This window comes from Macaca fascicularis, chromosome 11, assembly GCF_037993035.2.
Source record: "Macaca fascicularis isolate 582-1 chromosome 11, T2T-MFA8v1.1".
NCBI classification, from domain to species: domain Eukaryota; kingdom Metazoa; phylum Chordata; class Mammalia; order Primates; family Cercopithecidae; genus Macaca; species Macaca fascicularis.
The window spans coordinates 45,821,871-45,840,830 of NC_088385.1; the positions used below are offsets into that span (position 1 = coordinate 45,821,871).

The window sequence follows — 18,960 nt, forward strand, 5'->3', positions numbered from 1 at the left end:
GGATCTTTAATTACAATGATGGGTGATGAGAAGAAAGGTATTTCTTCAAGACATTCAAGAAAGAAACACACCTCAGTAACTCCATTAGAGAGATTATTAATTGAGTGAAAAGCCTAAAGGCAATAAAGCACAGTAATGTGTTCCAGGGACTAGGGAGTACACACTGTTATGAATGAAAAAGATGACGAAAAGAACCTGTTTTTAATCCATTTAATGATGAACAGCTGTTGAAAGCAATCCAGAAATCTTATCCTAATCTATATAATTAGCTCTGTATTCTACCGTGTCATCTCTGTGTGGTCCACTGGACTCATAAACTTTATGAAGTTTATTCTTAATAAACGGATATTCATAAACATATACATTATCAATTAAAATCCCTAATATACAGTGTACATAGCTAATGCTTCTGGCTGCAATTCTAGACTATACTACTCAGTCTCTGGTTTACAACACCCCTTGGAAAAATAAAGATTTATTTCTCTCAAGGACAGTTCTGTAGTGGCGAACCAGAAAAAGAAACCAGGAAAAATAGGATGATGAGCTATTGTGCCATCTTCCTCTGACTTCCACTCTAGTATCTCCTACCTTTTATCCCACGGTTCATCTAAGGACACAGAGCACTGATAAAAGTTCTCTCAATTGAGGAAACCAGTATCATTCACAGGGGGGTAACACTGTGCCACTCTCTCTGTTGAATAGCAGATGTTCAAAGAACTACATTGAAATAATGCACATAGGCTGACAAAATAAAGAAAAAAAAGTCAAATTCTGGATTTTTATAAAAGTCCAATCCTATGCATAACTGTAATTAATTCTTCTGGAAACTCCAGAGTTTTGTTTAGCCCTTCTCCTGGAAATAAAAAGCCTCTACCCCCACAAAACTGAGGGAGTGAGGGAAGGGAGTACTTTAAATGACAATAGGAACCACCTGCCTACTTTCCAAAGTGCTCATGAAATTTCTGTTGATGCTGGTGGCTGTATGTGGTGGCCTATTGATAACCCAAGGCCCACAGAAAATTTCATTTGGTCAACAGTGCCCTGTGGAGCACCTACTAAATGTCAAACAGTGTGTAAGGCAAAAAATGTTTTAAATAAAAACAAAAACTTGAGGAGTGCAACCATGGTCAAGGGTAGGGGAACTATAAGAAAATTAAACATATGGTCAATGAAATATTGTATACAAAGGATAAATGGAATAAAGATCAGCCAGAGGGTAATGGGGGAGGAACAGGAAAAACTGCATACAGGAAACTATATTTGACCTGGGTTTTGGAGGGTGATTAAAATTTTCGAGACTGAGAAGGGAGAAAAAGTCAGTTCAGGGAAAACAAGTCAAAACTTCTTGAAGTGCATTTGTTCCCTGGTTATGACAGTCCTTAGGGGCAGAAGCACTAGTATAAAAGTTGTTAAAATTGGCCAGGTGTGGTGACTCATACCTGTAATCCCAGCACTTTGGGAGGCCAAGGCAGACGGATCACAAGGTCAGGAGTTCGTGACCAGTCTGGCCAATATGGTGAAACCTCATCTCTACTAAAAATACAAAAATTAGCCGGGCATAGTGGCGGGCACCTGTAGTCCCAGCTACTCGGGACAATCGCTTGAGAATTGCTTGAACCCAGGAGGCAGAGGTTGCAGTGAGCTGAGATCGTGCCACTGCACTCCAGCCTGAGCAACAGAGCGAGACTGTCTCAAAAAAAAAAAAAAAAAAAAAAAAAAAAAAAAAAAAAAAAAAAAAAAAAACCTTGTTAGAATTTAGGGAAGTTTTGTGAATATTATGACACCATCTAATTAGGCATACCAGCTAACACATTATCCTCTAAAATGAACACTCACTTTGGTCTCCACATGATGAAAGATGCTACCAAAAGGCTCACAAAAGGTATATTACAGATCTCTGCCAAACGTTCCTTAGTTTTTTCCTTCTGATTGATCCTTCACCCATCTTCAACTTAGCCTGTACCCTGGGAGACTGACATTCATGGGCGTCAGCCAGGGGCTCCCTTGCCCTCAGGCTTCCAATGAAGCACAGCAATGGGAGGTATCAGTAGGACATTAAGGGGAGGAGAGGAATGAGGTCAGAATATTTACTGTCCTGATTCCTTCCCTGCCAGGTCCCATCAGTGGGCTCTGTCCCTCTCCCAAAGGCCACAGCTCCTATTAGGCAGCCACTTCTTATACCATAGCCAGTGGTATAGCAGTCCACCTTCTGTTACTAACACCAGAGCACTGCCTCATCTCTTGTCGCTTCCCCTGAGGCTGCCTGTTCTCCTCCAAACTCTCCTAAATTATCTTGTTTCGATATATCATCTGTTTCCTGTCGAGATCCTGACCAGATCAGTGTTAAGTCTCAGGAAATGGTAACAACACTTTTTTTTTTTTTTAAGAGACGGAGTCTCGCTCTGTTGCCCAGGCTGGAGTGCAGTGGTGCTGTCTCCGCGCACGGTAACCTCGTCTCCCAGGTTCAGGCAATTCTCCTGCCTCAGCCTCCCGGGTAGCTGGGACTACAGGCACACGCCACCATGCCCGGCTAATTTTTTGTATTTTAGTAGAGACAGGTTTCACTGTGTTGCCCAGGCTGGTATCGAACTCCTGTGCTCAGGCAATCCGCCTGCCTCGGCCTCCCAAAATACTCAGATTACAGGTGTGAGCCACCGCCCCTGGCCTAACAATGCTTTTTTAAAGCACTACCACTGTGTCATCATTCCTTCCACTCCCATTCCTGAAGTCAATATTGACCTAGAATATAGGTCCCTACAATTCTCCAGCCTTTCACAAACAAGTCATTGACCCAGTCTCTTTCCTGGATACAGCTAGAGTTTTCAATAGATTTTATTGTTAAATATGTAATAAACGATAATATGAAGTTTATAAAATATCATCTTTGTTGGTCAACTGAATTACTTTTATAAATTCTTATAATCAAAAAGACTTAATTAACACTTCAGTTTCATTTTTAAAACTTAAGGAAACCGAGTGTGGTGTCTCGAGCCTATAGTGCCAGTTACTCAGGAGGCTGAGAGGAGAGGACCACTTGAGTCCAGAAGTTTGAAGCTAGCTTGGGCAACATATTGAGATTCCATCTTGTATTAAAAAAAAAAAGAAAGAAAAGAAAGAAATAAATAAACTTGAAGGAAGGGCAGGAGAAAATTCAAGAAAGGAGGAGCAAAAGGGAAAATGTAATATCAGAATAAAAGTAATAACTAGATGGTATTTCAACTCTCATTCTCAGATTAGTAAGTTTCTAATACCTTCTATTTTTTTATTACATTCCTATACCAATTATATAAAGGATATTCAAAACTCTCCTGTAAAGTTCTTTCTAAATGAAACTACGTATGTTCTTTGGGGAAAGGGAAGGGTCTCATTCTACTCTTCATAATAGTATATGTTTTATTAAAACTATTTTATTATGGGGAAAGCTAGCATTATGACTCTATAATGATAGTAATACATCCTTGATCCCAGATGTATATTATTTGTGTTTACAATCACTCTGAGAAGGAAAAAAAAGACTTATTATTTCATCTTGCTTCCTAGAAATAAAAATAACATTTTAAAAATACGGATGATATTGTGCAGATTAAGAATCTGGTCCTAAAGTGACGAACATAAGTTATTGATACCAATTTTTACCATCAAGGAAAAAAAAACTCCTACCACAAACATTAAAATAAGCCATAATTCTGTCATCTCCCAATAACCACAAGTGACAGCTCAAAGCCAAGACATTAGACTATAAGGAACACTTTATTTTTGTAAGGAAAATGTGGTAGGCAGAATTTGAAGATGATCCCCAATGATCCACACCCACATACAATTCCCGCCCCATAAGTGTGGTGGAACCTGCAATTATGAAGACATACCACTTCCAATTTAGTTACTAACCAGTTAGAGTTAATTAAAGGGAAATCATCCTGGGTGGGCCTTATCTAATTAGGCAAGTGAGTCTTTTAAAGAAGGTGAAGCATTAGACACATTTCTGCTGGACCGCAAGAAGAAAGCAAATAGTTATGTTGTGAACTACTTACAGAGAAGACTACGTTTAAGAGCTGAGTACAATCCCCAGACAATAGCAAGCAAGAAAATGGGGACCTCAGTCACATAAGCACAAGAAACTGAATTCCACCCAGAGCAGCAACCATCTTTTAAAATTATGTATTTGGAGATTGTTTCAATTAATAGATGTCTGGCCTTGTCAACCAACTTTGTGAAAAATTACCTTTCTTTGATTTTCAGTTTCTCTGCCAAAAGTTACCTCAAGTTGTGGGGTCAGGAGGTGAGAGACAGAGAATCAATCTGTATTTCATCATTCTCTTAAAGCACAGAAGATTCAGCTCTTATATATTTGTAAGATTTTATATTAAGAAAAGATAATTTGGTGTTCAAAAAAGATGGCTGAAAACCATTGCCATAGAGAAAATTCCTGCATATGGTAAGATGAAATAAGATGATCCTAAGGTTCTCTTAAGCATCAACTCTAAAATTATGAAAATTTTATATTGTGATGATTCTAAGAACAATTACAGATAATCTGGTTGCCAATAAAATAAAAACATGAGTCATGTTTGAAAGGGCAATGTTGCGTATGTGTCAAATTTATCGGGTCCACATGAATTTAATTAGAAAAAAAAAAAATCCACTCCAATGGGGCATTTTCAATAGATTCAGCAGACTCAGATTTTTTAAACTATTTTATAGTGTATTTGAATTTGCTATATGAAACAACTCTGATATCTTACTGTCGTGCTTACTAAGGCAAACTGAAGAGTCTCCACAAGACTCAGGATACAAACAGATTTTTTGTATTTAAAATCCAAATGAACAATTAACAAATCTCCCTCCCAAATAATCAATTAACAAGCCATATTTTTCTAAATGCACACACACATACACATAAACAGCATGTGGAGTGAACATAGCTGTCAATGAAATTACCTTTTTAATAAACTTGCATACATTTGCTTCATTTTTTTTTTTTTTTTTTTTTACAGATTGTTTGCCTTTTAGAAAGCTAGCTGAATGTCATCCATGGAGCATTACATTACTGCATGAAGTATCAAAAATGGAGAATACAAACAGCATTTCTCATATAATTCTGGCCAGTTTAATTTGGTCTATTACTTTTAGGACAAAATCAGAGGGAAGTGAAAAAATTCATAGCAAGTGGGCAAGAGCAGGTATCTAGGAAAGATGGCTCACTTTTCTAGACATTTTAATGCATGAATGTACTAGAGAAACATTAGAGGACAAAGTATCTTTGACAAACATGCAAAATGCACTTAATCCTCTTCTTGAATTGAAGGTCAACGGAAATAGATAAATATGATCCATTAGCATGAATACTAATAGAGTTAGGAACTACATTTGTACATTCTGAGAGAACAATTTGAGTATTAGGAATTGAATAAAAATATCATTAGAGATTTTTGAACCATAATGAGTTGTCTGAGCCACTAGCTTTCCCCTTCCGGCAAAGGCCTAATGTCTGTAAGTACATTATAAAGGTTCCTGCTATATCAACAAAATGATGTCCTAAGTGACAGATATTTGAGACTAACTATAAAATTTTTTTCCAGAAAATAGGAAGAAATCCTCCTAGTGTCAATTCAATTTAACAAATAATTTATTGTGCCCCTATATGTAAGTTAACCATGTTAGCCATTGCAGGAGAAATAAAGAATAAACCTTAAGCTCCTGACAACTGGGAATTTATAATATAATAATAATAAATGAGGCAAATACAAAAATAACTGTATGAGCCAGGCTTGGTGGGTCACACCTATAGTCCCAGCTACTGTGGAGACTGAAGTGAGAGGATCGCTTGAGCTCAGGAGTTCAAGGCTGCAGTGAGCTAGAATGGTGCCACTGCACTCCAGCCTGGGTGACAGAATGAGACATCTCAAAAAAATAAAAAATAAATAACTGCAATTAAAAATGTATGCTATTAAAACACCATGAAGAGGCTTAGAGCAGTACTTTTCAAACTTTAATGTATACATGAATTACTGTAAATAGTTTTAAAAATATAGATTTTGATATTAAGGGTCTGAGTGGTCTAGGAGCTGAGATTCTGCATTTCTAATACATTTCAGGTGATGATGCTGATGTTGAATTCTGAGTTTCAAAGCCTTGAGGTAAAACAGATGGAAGACATCAGCCCAAGTAAGAAGAGGGAAGAAAAGTATAGTCATGACAAGAAGAGATAACATGTTATTTCAGAGGACCCTTGAATAGGTGGGATTTTTGAGGAAAAGGAAATCAAATATAAAATAAATCAATAAATCAACAAAAGAAACATGATTTGCTTTTTTTTTTTTTCCTTAACTCATGGAGTTTTTTCAATTAAGGTAAATCATAATAATGATTATTAAGTCTACTGTTTTAAAAGAGCTATCTTAACATTATCTGTACAGATAGAATAGAATTTTATTTGCATGCCATTCCTAATAACTTAGGTGGTTTCTAGCTTTTGCAAAATCAAATATCTTCACACAACTACAATTTTTATTGTCGTGGTTCACAGCATGAGCTCAGACAAGAAAGCTCAACAGAAGCTGAAACTTGTAGACCCAATTCTGGATTATATCCCTGATTCTGGATCATGTCTCCCACTCCCCCATCCTTGGACAAGGCTGCTCCAAATGTTGGCAGCCACATCCATGAAGAAGGGAGGCAGGATGTAGAAAAAGGAACATAGGGCTTTTTTTTCCCCTTAAGCAGCAAAGAACTCTTAACCTCTACATTTTTTCTATTGCCGTGAAACAACTTACTATAAACTTGGAACCTTAAATAATACACATTTTACTATCTCACAGTGTCTGTAAGTCAGAAGTCCAGGCATGGCACAGCAATGACTTCCAGTCAAAGTCTTACCAGACTAAAATCAATGCAAGAGCTGGGTGGCATTCTCAGTTGGAATTCAGCATCCTCACCCAAGCTCATTCAAGTTGTTGGAAGAATTCAGTTCCGTGCAGTTCTGGACTGAGGCCCTTTTATCTTGCTGGCAAAGGGCTAGCTCTCAGCTCCTAAATGCCGCTCTCATGGCCTAGCCATGTGACGCTCTCATAGTGTGTCAGCTCACTACTTGAAAACTACCAGGAGAATCTCTTGCTCCAGTCTGCTAAAATCTGGTCTCATATAATGTAATCATAGCAGTGATATCCCATCATCTTTGCTGTTTTCTATGAGTTCGAAGTAATTCACAGGTACTATTTAACTCAAGCAAAGTAAGTAACCAGGAGGCAGGGATCATGGGGTGTCAGTCACCTTGGGGTCTGTCTGCCATAATCAAGACAGTTCTTTTTCAGAAACTGTGACATTTGATTGGAGACTGGTAGAATGAAGAATCAGTTATGTGAAGGCAGTGGGCTGAGGAAGCAACCACTGAGAACAGAAGGGCAGAGAAAATAAGGAAGGAGGTATCCCTTAAAATGCCTGCCGCCAGTACCCATATCAGATATCTTTTAATTCGTCACTGGATGCTATTGGATATGAACAAAATACATCACATAAGTTTTATAAGCCCAACTACCCAAATTTCTCAACCATTTCATCCGTACCCAAAGAGGTATGCATCAGTGTGAAAGACACAGAAAAAATACTGTATATCTTCCTGGAGCACCAAGTTTATATTTGGTAATATTAATAAGTAATTTAAATATTCTTATTTTTAAAACAAATATGTTTTTATTTTATTAATAAATATTAATAATATATTATTAAATATAGTATTATTTTAAAAAATAAATATAAATGCAAAATTTATACTAATCTTTTAGATAAGACTTGAAGACTCAAAGAAATTTCCAGTTTGAAAGTACATTACACATTTCTCTCACTGTACTTAGGGGAGCTGTGCTGGAAAGGCTTGAGACTATGCTATTTTGAGCCTACTCTGTACTTTATACTTCATTAAGTATTAATGAGGGAAAAAAACTCACAGGTGCAGACATAAATTTTTAAACACATTGTATCAAATGTAATGCACCTAAGCATTTCATTGTGGTCTCTGAAAGGCAAATTGCAGACTAAATTATTATAAAGGTAGTTTAAATACATATATACATATATATGCAGTCAGGTATTGATGCCTAGGTTACTGTACTTTACAATTATCCTACCCAATAATTAATTTTCAGGGTGGTGATAAAGGCTTTCTGTTTATTTGTTCTGGGTTTTGTTTTTGTTCTTGTCCTATAAGCTCCAATATGTATCCTATGTTTTGTGGCATAAATTGCTAATGGTACTCCAAAATCCATTCTCTCTTTTTTCCTTATTAAGAAAATCTTTGCCTGGACACCATGCACATTCTAAGCTTCCTTGCAGTTAGATGTGGTCATGTGGTCAACTTCGGTCAATGTCAACAGTAGAGTCCTTAAATGGAAAGGATGGGCCTCCTCTTTTTTTCTTCTTTTCTCACTGGCTGGAATGTAGAACGGTCGGCTGCACTATTCTGGATCATGTGAATGGGGGTAATACCTGAGGGATGGTGAATCAATAAGATAGAAAGATCACAGGATACCAACACAATGGTACTTATCAGTTCTGGGCTGCTTATAGTCTGGTTGTAATGTGGAAGAAATGTAAACTTATTTTCTATTAAGGCCTTGTAATGTTGGATCTTTGTTAGAATAGCTCAACCCATGTCCTAACAGAATTTGACAACCAGAAGTAGTTGCCACCCTAATGGAACCTGTAATATGTGACACTGACTTGGAAGTTGAACGGCAGCTGCTGACAAAACAAACAGTAAGATGAAAAGCTACTAACTCTTTCTAAGCCACACCAAAACATTTAGTATGGATTGGCTTCTTCTTGCTGCTCTCAACAAAGCCCTTCAAGAAAAATAAACTCAGCCTAAATAAAGCAGTCTCAGGCAGATGTGGAAGTGAATTCAGCTCTACTGAGGAAAGTGTACACCACATACAGCTTGAAACCTAAGTTGACTTTACTGTGGGGCTTTATAGGGTTTAAAAGTCAGGTGTTTCTATATTCCTTACTAACACAGTTAAAACAGGAGGTTCAGAAGACACAGACTAAACTGATATAATCCTGGGACCCTAACAGTTTCTAGCCAGACAATGGCAGCCTGCCCAGAAATCAAAATGGTAAAGGTATTACCTTCTCACCTAAGCATGGAAATAACTGTCATTGATTAAGACACTGGGGAATTTGCAGAACACAAAGTCCAACAGTTTAAATCCAGAATTTTTAGCTGGGAAAAAAAAAAAATCTATGTTTGGCTGTGGTTACTTGCATTTGGAGTTTGGCTGTGGTTACTTGCATTTGGAGTTAATCTGCACAAACAGGCAGACAACTCAATGAGTTTTTGAAAGCATGCAGTAATTACACACACACACACACACACACACACACACACAAGCTTGGACCATAAAAGCCTATGACTGTTCATCTCAAAGACAACCTCTCAGACCCCCTTACAGGTACCAGCAGGAGTCAGCTTTGAAAGCTATCTAACCCCAAGAAAACAGTACACTTTCCAATGTCCACTTTAAATTTGGCCATGGAGAACAACAGACAATAAAGAACCTCCCAAAGGACATAACCAGAACCATGGAGAACAAGTGATTTTCTCCTCCACAAAGACAGTGGGGCAAGCTTGCCAGGAGGCTAACAAAGACCTTTTTCTACTGCCAGGATAAAAATCATCATGATTCCCACATACAGGATTTGACAGTTGCTAAGCAACTGCTAGGTTTCCTATCTTCCCCTTTTCCAAATGAAGAGTCTTATCTTGCTTCTCCTCTACTGCTATCTTTTGGATGTGTTACTTCACCCCTACTTATACAATGGACACAGTATCCGTTGTACATTGGATCCTTATGTGGGCCATTAGTAGATGGCAAACAAATTAGCTCTCAGATTGGATGTTCCAACCACAAGAATCCACATCAGAACTTGGGGAGAGAGCTGACTTCCCACCTCCCAAGTACAATAAATTATGAGATGGATGAAATGTGGTGAGGGAGTAGAGATGCTCCATGGATGGAAAAGAGAGTACACATGGCAGTAACTGCTAGATGTCTCCCAAATGCATGTTCTTTTTCCTCCACATTAATAGGAGTCTTAGCTAGGTATATGGTACCCTCTTTTGCTATAGGTGGTAACATGTGTGACATGAGTGAGTTCTGACTAAAATGCTGCGAGAAAAGTGATGTGTGCTACTTCCAGGTCAGTTCTTTTGAAGAAAAGAGCATGTCCTCTACTAGAATTTGCATGTTTGTCCCCCACAAACTTCTGGTTGAAGTTTGATCCCCAGTGTTGGACGTGAGGCTTAATAGGAGCTGTTTGCGTCATCGAGGTGGATCCCTCATGAATAGATTAATACCTTCCATGGTGGAGACCAGAGGCAGTGTGAGTGAGTTCTCCATTTGTTCCTGTAAGAGCTGATTGTTAAAAAGAGCCTGGAATCTCCTCCCTTCTTGCTTCCTCTCTCACCATGTAATCTCTGCATAACGCTGCTCCCCTTCACTTTCCATCATAAGTAGAACCAATCTGAAGCCCTCACCAGAAGCAAATGCTTCTTATAGCATGCAGAACCATGACCAAATAAATCTCTTTTCTTCATACATTACTCATCTTCAGGTATTTCTTTAAAGCAACAGGAATGGACTAAGACATTCTCCCTGTTCCTCTTCCTGCTAGGCTGTGAACATGGCAGTCTCCATTCACACATATTACATCAATATCCTAGGGAGAGCAAAGCCACAAGATAGAAGGAGCCTTAGTCCCCAACACTGCAGATTCCTTACTAGCCATGAACTACAATAATAATTTCTATCTTATTTACACATCTGTTGTTTTGGATCTCAGAGCAGCTAAGCCTATATTCTAACTTACATATGCTTATAAAACTACGACAAGAAACTTTTTAATTTGTTGTAAAAATATATCTCTAGAATGGCTTTAAAATCCTATTCCAGCTAAACTTCTGGTTAATTTAGATTGTGACTCACTACGCAAAAATCAGTGTTTTGCACAACCATTTACTGCCAGATACAGTGCTAAATTACCACTTATTTTTAAAAATAAGAAAGCTCTAAACATACTGAAACCTGACTGAAATGAAATGCATTCTTTAACAGAAATTTGTAAACACAGGTAAAAATGCCTTGAATTCTAAAACCTGGGAATTGTTTAACCAATTTTAATGTAGCACTTCTTAAAATGTAAATTTTGTATTAGTACATATGTTTTAGAGTTTGTTAGAACTAAGACTTTTCATCAGTTAATTTTCCACTATTAAAAAAAAAAACCTTTAAATTTAAATATCTGTCATATAGAGTAACATTTATTCAGTACAGGTATTTGGTTACCTAATATTTATTCAGTAAAAAAATATATATATATATATATATATATATATATATATATGCTGATGTCTCCTGAAAGCCTAAGAACAAAGAAAAATAGTTAATAAAATAACATTGTATATGTCCTTGATGTTTCACAATTCACATATGCTTTTTATGTATCTCTAATATACAAACATTTGCTTTGTCCATTTAAGAGTTTGAAATCAATAAAGGGCAATATGGAATCATCCATAACACAAATTTGTTCAAAGGAGCAACATGTGGTATAAACTGATAAATAATGTGCACCATGATGAACTTGCTAGATGCCCTAATTGGCAATTAAAATATAGGCTCCCATGCATCTATTTTCAATGGAGTCTGCTTGCCACTACCACCAGTCCATAATACCCCAAAACCAAATCACATTTGTGAGCAATTTAAACCATAAAAGAACTTTCGAAGATAAGACACGTTTACCATAATCAGATATCTCTTCCATTAAGCTCCAAGGCATGCCAAGATTTGCAGACCAACTGAGAGAATGACCACCTTCTCCTAGGAGCAGTACAATAGATCCCTATCCATTACTCTTTTGGAGTGCAGGGCATTTTCTTTCTGATTTCCATCTTTATGAAGATGGATATCTTTTAAAATGTTAATTTGCAGTAATTTCAATAATTTAATTCAGGTTCCATTAATGACTACACATTTTGAAGATTTTTATATGGTGTCAACCCAACAGCCCATCCCTCTACTCCAGATCTGCTGGGATGTCAAGCAATGTGGGATGTGAGATGTTCACATCTTCCTCTTCTCCCTATGCTACCCCACACACTATACACCTTCCAATCATTCTGTACATTTGTCTGCTCCCACACACACTTTCAACCAAATTGTGTTTTAGGGACACTACTTGCATCTTTGATTCATCTTTGTATCTCTTCTCCCATACACCTAACCTCCTATATATAGCACTATGCTTCCCATATGGCAGGTTCTTAGGAAAATGAGAGAAGACTACGGAAACTATTCAAAATGGCAACAACAACAACAACAAAACACCTAGGTTTTTTCTCACGTGTGCAATCCACACACTGTAAAACCTTTACAAAGTATGAGTGTTCAGATCATTCCCATTATATTTTCATGGAAGTGAATGATTTAAATAAGAATTTTTAATGGAAGGAGAAACTTCTGGTTTAAAAAGACAATAGCACTCAATTTATGCTAATAAGAGGTGAATGATTCAAGTTCATGAGGAAAAGTAGAGACAAACAGAATTACTGGATGTTAGATTTTGTTTCCTTGAAGGTAGTCTTTATTTAGGAGACTAAAGTTTATTCAAAAAGAAAAAAAAATTAAAAACAATGAAAACCTAAGATCTAAATTTTGCTCCACCACAACATTGTGGGATAAACTTCATTTATGTTATACCAAACTATATTAAAAACAGTATTATATATAGAGTCATATACACATTGTAATGTATAACCTACAAAAGATATTCAATAAAAACTACTTGACTGATTGCCTAAAAGAAGGAAATACATATATATATTTGTCAGAACTGAAAGATGATTAATAGCACTGTTGGAAAAAAACAAGAATATATGTCATTCAACAAGTGCCTACCATATATGGCAGTCATTTTACATGCATTATTTTACTCTGTACAATAATCCAAAGAAGTAGGTATTAATTTTATAAGTTTACATGTGACAAAAGTAAAATATGGACAATTAAGTGCCAGAGAGAGCCAGAATTCAAGCCAATGCATGTCTTATTCCAAACCCTGTGAGTATTCTCTAGGTCACACTTCCTGCCTAGCCACAGCCTTCACAATAGTGGTAATAGTATGATTATTTTACTTGAGTAATTATGATTAAAATAATTGAGTGTAATTATTTTATTGAAGTCAGGATAGAAGGAGCCATAGCTAGAGTCTCAGTGTAACACATGCTGATTCCATCACTGAAACACAACATAAATACGGAAGGAGAGTATCCTATGCTGTGCAAATCTATTTGGTTCTTGGGCTTAGACAGAGTTTCAATAACAAGCTCAAAATGCAAGAAATTCCAAATCTATTTGGTTCTTAATTTTTAGGTAGCAAATAGCAAGTTTGGATACTGAAGGATTCAATTAAAAAAAAAAAATTTCACTTCCTGAGTTCAGATAGCTAAAGTTCAGTTGACAAATGATACTATCTATCTAAATGGGTTTTATAGTGTGCTTCCTATGCATCCTGCACTAAATTTAGTCGTGTATACAGAGGAGCCTTAAGACATTTGGTTCACAGCTGGGTGTGGTGGCTCACGGCTGTAATCCCAGCACTTTGGGAGGCCGAGATGGAAGAATCGCCTCAGCCCAGGAGTTTGATACCAACCTGGGCAACATAGGGAGACTCTGCCTCAAATATAAAAAATAAAAATAAAAAACAAGAATTTGGTTCCAAAGAGTTATAATCTACTTGGAGAAACAAGTCTATCACACCTATGTATATGTAATCACATATATTAAATCTACAATAGTGTATGAAGTAAAAGTCAAATCAAATGCTAAAAACTGCATTTTTTTTTCTTTGAGATGGAGTCTTGCTCTATCACCCAGGCTGGAGTGCAGTGACAAAATCTCGGCTCACTGCAACCTCTGCCTCCTGGTTCAAGCAATTTTCCGCCCCAGCCTCCTGAGTAGTTGGGATTACCTGCCATTACGCCCGGCTAATTTTTTGCAATTTTAGTTTGGCCAGGTTGGTCTTGAACTTCTGACCTCGTGATCCACCCACCTTAGCCTCCCAAAGTGCTGGGATTACAGGCGTGAGCCACTGCGCCCAGCCGTAAACTGCAATTTTTTAAAAGAAGAGATTGATAAAGATGGAAATAATCACAAAAGCACAAGTCAGGGGATAAGACACAGTAAATGTGGAAGGAAAAATCAGCAGGACCTGGGGATTAAAAGGATATTTCCAGCGAAGAGGGAGCATCATTAGTTAGAGCTAATTAACAGAGCTTAGAAAAAGTGCTGCCTGGCTTTTCATGAATGAGTGACAAAAAGAGTGTGACATGAAGAATGAAAGAAAGAGTGACAAGAAGATTGTGATATAAATATATATCTGGCTCTTCATGCTGCCTGCAGCCACAGCATGCCTCAACCATCATTCTCCCAACCCTTGTTTGTATAACTACCAGGCAGTCCTCTCAGGCTGCAATGATGTGTGTGGTGATTTTTGCTGCACATAAGGGAGATTACTCTGTTTGCTCAGCATTTCCTAGAAGGAACTTTCACAAGAACATTTTCATTTATAATCCAGTGGTCATTCCTTTGTTTCTTTGTGGCAAATCCAGCCCTTGCATACCTTTTGTCAACCACTTATGCTTGCCAGAAAGTGAAATAAATGGCAGTGAAATAAATGGAAAGGCCAAAGTGAAGTGCAAGCAAGTTAGATAAACTTCTTCAGTTCAGGACAAGGAGGTAGTTGGTGCTCTTGTTGGCTGAGAGTATTTGCAGCACTGTGCACTCATATGTTCAAAGGCTGAGAGAATTCAGCACCATGTGTTACACTGGCTGTCACTGGTAAGACAATAAAATAAAATTCAGATTGTGGGAAAATATGTACTATAAATGAGCCATACTAGATGTTTGCATGAAACAAGGATCAACATTTTAAAAGAAATTTTAAAAGAAAAAGACAAGTAAAAAAATCTATTGTCTCTTTAAAAGAAAAAGACAATAAAATAAAAAGAAAAGAAAAGAAATACATAAAATAAAATAAAAAGACAATAAAATAAAATTCAGATTGTGGGAAAATATATACTATAAATGAGCCATACTAGATGTTTACATAAAACAAGGACCAATATTTTAAAAGAAAACATTTCTGAAATAAATGGCATTCTAAGGAAATTGCTGTGTAAGGAACCCAGTTTTTGGTCTTCTGTAGATCCTTCAGCCCCACCTGCATCACCTCCTAACCTTGTCAGCTGTCTCAGCCTCGCCTGGAGAGAGGGCTGAGCTCCTGGCACTGTACAAGATCTGCAGTAGTATGGCATCAGACCTGGTTTGACTAGACTCACAAAAACCCTTGCACTTCCCACCATTTCTAGACACAAATGAAGGGCTGCTCCATGGGGTTGCAGGATCTGGCTTCCCAGTAGCTTCTGGAATGAGTAGCAGAACCCAGCAGGGCAGGAGGCAAATGCTAACCAATGGAAGACAAGAGATAGGAAGAAGGCACAGATAAATTATTTCCCTTTCGTCCCTCCAGTGGACTAATCCTAAATGAATGTTTCCATATGGGTTATCCAGAGACACCCCTGGTGACTTGGCTGTGTTCACAACTCCATTATGTGTCACCTTGTATTTGTCATTCCATCTTCTCACCTTGCTTCATTTTTCTCTCACTTCTCTTACACTGTTATTTCCCCACTTGGTAGAGCATAAGCTTCTAGGCGCTGTTTTCTAGGAAACCCAGCCTAAGATAGGCAATATTAAACTAACTGAGGCAATTTTTTAATGTTTTTCCAAAAGTATTAAGAGAAAAAGAATAAATTTTTAACTATGTCTTTGCTTGCAGTGGAGTGAGGAGAAAGGGAACTAACACAGGTTGGACATTTACAATGTGCCTGGCACTGAGGGTAATAACATTACATGAAATAACATGAAAATCACAATTGGGTTTTCTTTTCTTTTTTTTTTATTTTGCATGTCCATTTATTCAACATGATTAGGTAACTGTATCATATATATGCACCATACACGAATATCAAGTTTTTTAAAAAACAGAACACTGAGTATTAAAAAGGTATTGTGGCCTTAATTAAATCCTTGATTCAGAAAGCACTTCAGTAACTTTCAGTGCTTCAAAGTCATTAACATCATCACTGTACAGTAATGAAGAAAAAATTTGTACCATGTGCAATTTCCAGTATTTATGCAAGAAAATCTTATTTTACATATTTTCATTTCTATACAATTAAAATAAAATAAGTATTAGTACGACTTTTACAAATACTGTTCATTTTAATGAAGTTGGTACAGACAATGTCCATTTAAAACCCATATCCCAGGCCAAAAAGTACAAATAAAATCAAAAAGAGCAGTGTTCTGTTGTATTCATTTCTGCATGTATAGCTTTATTAGTTGCTAATGAAAATTAGAACTTTTCTGGGATCTTCTGACAAGATTTTTAAAAAATCTTAAAATGACTTTTCTTCAGTGAAGCCATCTTTGGAGTTAGTCATTACTCTCACCTTATCTGTCATCTTGACTTCAACCTGATATTCCTCTTCTTTTGGTCCAGACCCTCAAATTTTAAAAGTAGCTTCAAGTTAAGGAAAGGTCATTTTTCCACAGTTCAGTTCTCTGAAAAACTTCCATCTCCCACTGAAAGTCACAGTAGTGACAGGAGTGAAGGAGTGACAGGAGTGAAGCAATCACATGCTAGAACATGGTAAAACAGGACTGAAGCAATCACATGCTAGAACATCAGGGCCAATTGGAAAGTCATTATGAATACTTGCATTGGTTGATCTTATTTATCACCACAAGCCTGAAAATGCAATGTCTTGAAAAAGGTGGCCTCTCTGTGCACACGTAATTTTTAAAAAGGAGAGGGTAATATGAAGGGGACTGAGGCTTGATCACCAAAAATCAGCACAATGAAAACAAACAATAATGAACAATGAGCACTAGAATTCAAATTACCAGATGTTTCAAAGAGATGGGGTGCCAGTTTTCAATTCTGTTTTGAACACCACATTACAAAAGAACTATTTTTAAAAATAAAAAGGATTAAGGGAAAAGAAAAAAAAATAAAAAGAATATGTAAACTGTTGAATGACCCCTCGTTTGTTCCTGATATACTTCAATCACATCTTCTTCCTCCATTCCCAGTTCTTTTGAAGTATGATTATCAGCAATTCTCTGACCCTCAAAGAGAAACCTGAGTGAATTCATTGGAACGCCCTGTCTTTGACAGTATGATTCTTTGAGTTTCTTGAGATGTGTTGTCATTTTCACTTGGAAGTGAATCTCACTGCTATCCTGTCCAATGACTTTGAGTTTAATATATTCACCTTCCTTCTTATCCCCCAAGTCCTCAGTTGAAGGTTTTGCCTCCTGGTCAGACATGATGACGGTGGCTTCACCCGGGGGTCTCCGCACAGCAGCAGCAGCCTCAGGTAGGCAGAACCTCACTCCAGGGTTTACAAATTCGTCTCCCTTCCCCACAGCCACAATTGGGTTTTCACGTAATTTCATGTACTGTCATTTAACCCTCACAATAAACCATCCAATTTTATGATGAAGAACAAGGAAATATAAATAGAAGTAGGTAGGTTTTTAACTTTTATAACACTGAGCTCAACATAGCAATACAAGCATTGCAGCTTGGATTGAGTGTTGTAGTCAGCCAGACCAGGTCAGGCATATTCCAGAACTCAAGTATCTGTACTACTAAACCAATCTGCAGGAAATCCATTAGTCCTCCTCATTTTGAATGCTTGGTTTCATCTCTTTTTCATTCCTCTATTCAGATGCTAATCAAAGCTCTGCAGCAGCCAGGCAGCACTTTTTCTAAGCCAATTCTTCTGCAAGTTTTGCAGAGTATGCAATACATAGGTCATCTTCACATCAAATGCTGCAGTCTTTTGTCTATTTACCGTTTTGAAGCAGAAAACCCGTTGAATTTCACCTAATTTAAACTTCATTTTCATTAACCAAATCTTTAAAGAAACTGCAAGTGGCTCTATCCAAGCAATCTTCTTACTGCTTTCGGCAAACTTATTTATAACTAATTAGACATAAATAAAACATTGGCTTGCATTTTTGTTAATTTTGCTGTAGATTTATAGAATAATCACAAACACTGATATAGCACATGCTATGTACCAGCCACTGATTTACATAGTTTACATTAGTTCCAATCTCAAGACTTGAAAAGATCTTAAAGATATTGGAATACAACCCCAGGGACTGCTTATATCCCCTCCATGATAATGTCACAAGAATATATTTCACTGAGTAGAAGAGCTTCCGCACTGGAGTCAGAAAACCCAGATCTACCACTTTTTGTCAGGTGATTATGTAATATAGGCACGGCAATTTCAGATGTCATTGCCTTTGATTCTCACAGTGACCTTATATATAGTTACAGCTCTGAAATCTTCATTTCCATCCCAATCTCTTTTCTAAAGAAGAGATGTGGGGGAGTTCCTGAAACCCCCATATATATCGAAGGACAACTAAACTGTCTTCACATATCTCTGCTCTTCCCACACCTATCCCTAGCTCCATTAATGAGAAATGCCAATCTTCCTAGCCTTCTCTCTTACCTGTCTCACATCTAATCCATTGTGAAGATCTCATTGTGTCTGTGTAAAATCTCTCAAACCATCTTCTCCATCCCAACTATTAGCTCAATTCAAAGCCATATCTCACCCGGACAATAGCAACAGTCTTCTCACTGTTCTCGCTACCTCCGCTCAGCCCATTTCCCTGTCCACTACCATACATATATTTTAAACTGTTTTCCATAAACCTGCTAGAGTAACCTTTTAAAAACATCAAATTTAGTAAAAATTCTAATTTTTCTATTTAAATCTCTTAGTAGCTCCCCATTATTTTTAAAGCTAGGTTGATT

At 37.1% G+C, this 18,960-nt stretch overlaps 2 protein-coding genes across 23 annotated transcripts in view; both read right to left on the bottom strand.

Annotated features, from left to right (window-relative positions):
* KIF21A (kinesin family member 21A) overlaps positions 1 to 18,960 on the bottom strand; it is a 163,235-nt gene that overhangs the window by 89,259 nt on the left and 55,016 nt on the right. The gene's annotated exons all lie outside the window — the stretch shown is intronic.
* LOC135966211 (small ubiquitin-related modifier 1-like) lies at positions 17,097 to 17,594 on the bottom strand. Its single transcript, XM_065524022.2, has one exon. The coding sequence runs from the start codon at positions 17,577 to 17,579 to the stop codon at positions 17,112 to 17,114; it is 468 nt and encodes a 155-aa protein (XP_065380094.1). The 5' UTR covers positions 17,580 to 17,594; the 3' UTR covers positions 17,097 to 17,111.

What these genes read in the sequence shown, in the direction of transcription:
- LOC135966211 (XM_065524022.2), bottom strand. Translation starts at nt 17,579, where the DNA reads ATGAAATTACGTGAAAACCCAATTGTGGCTGTGGGGAAGGGAGACGAA.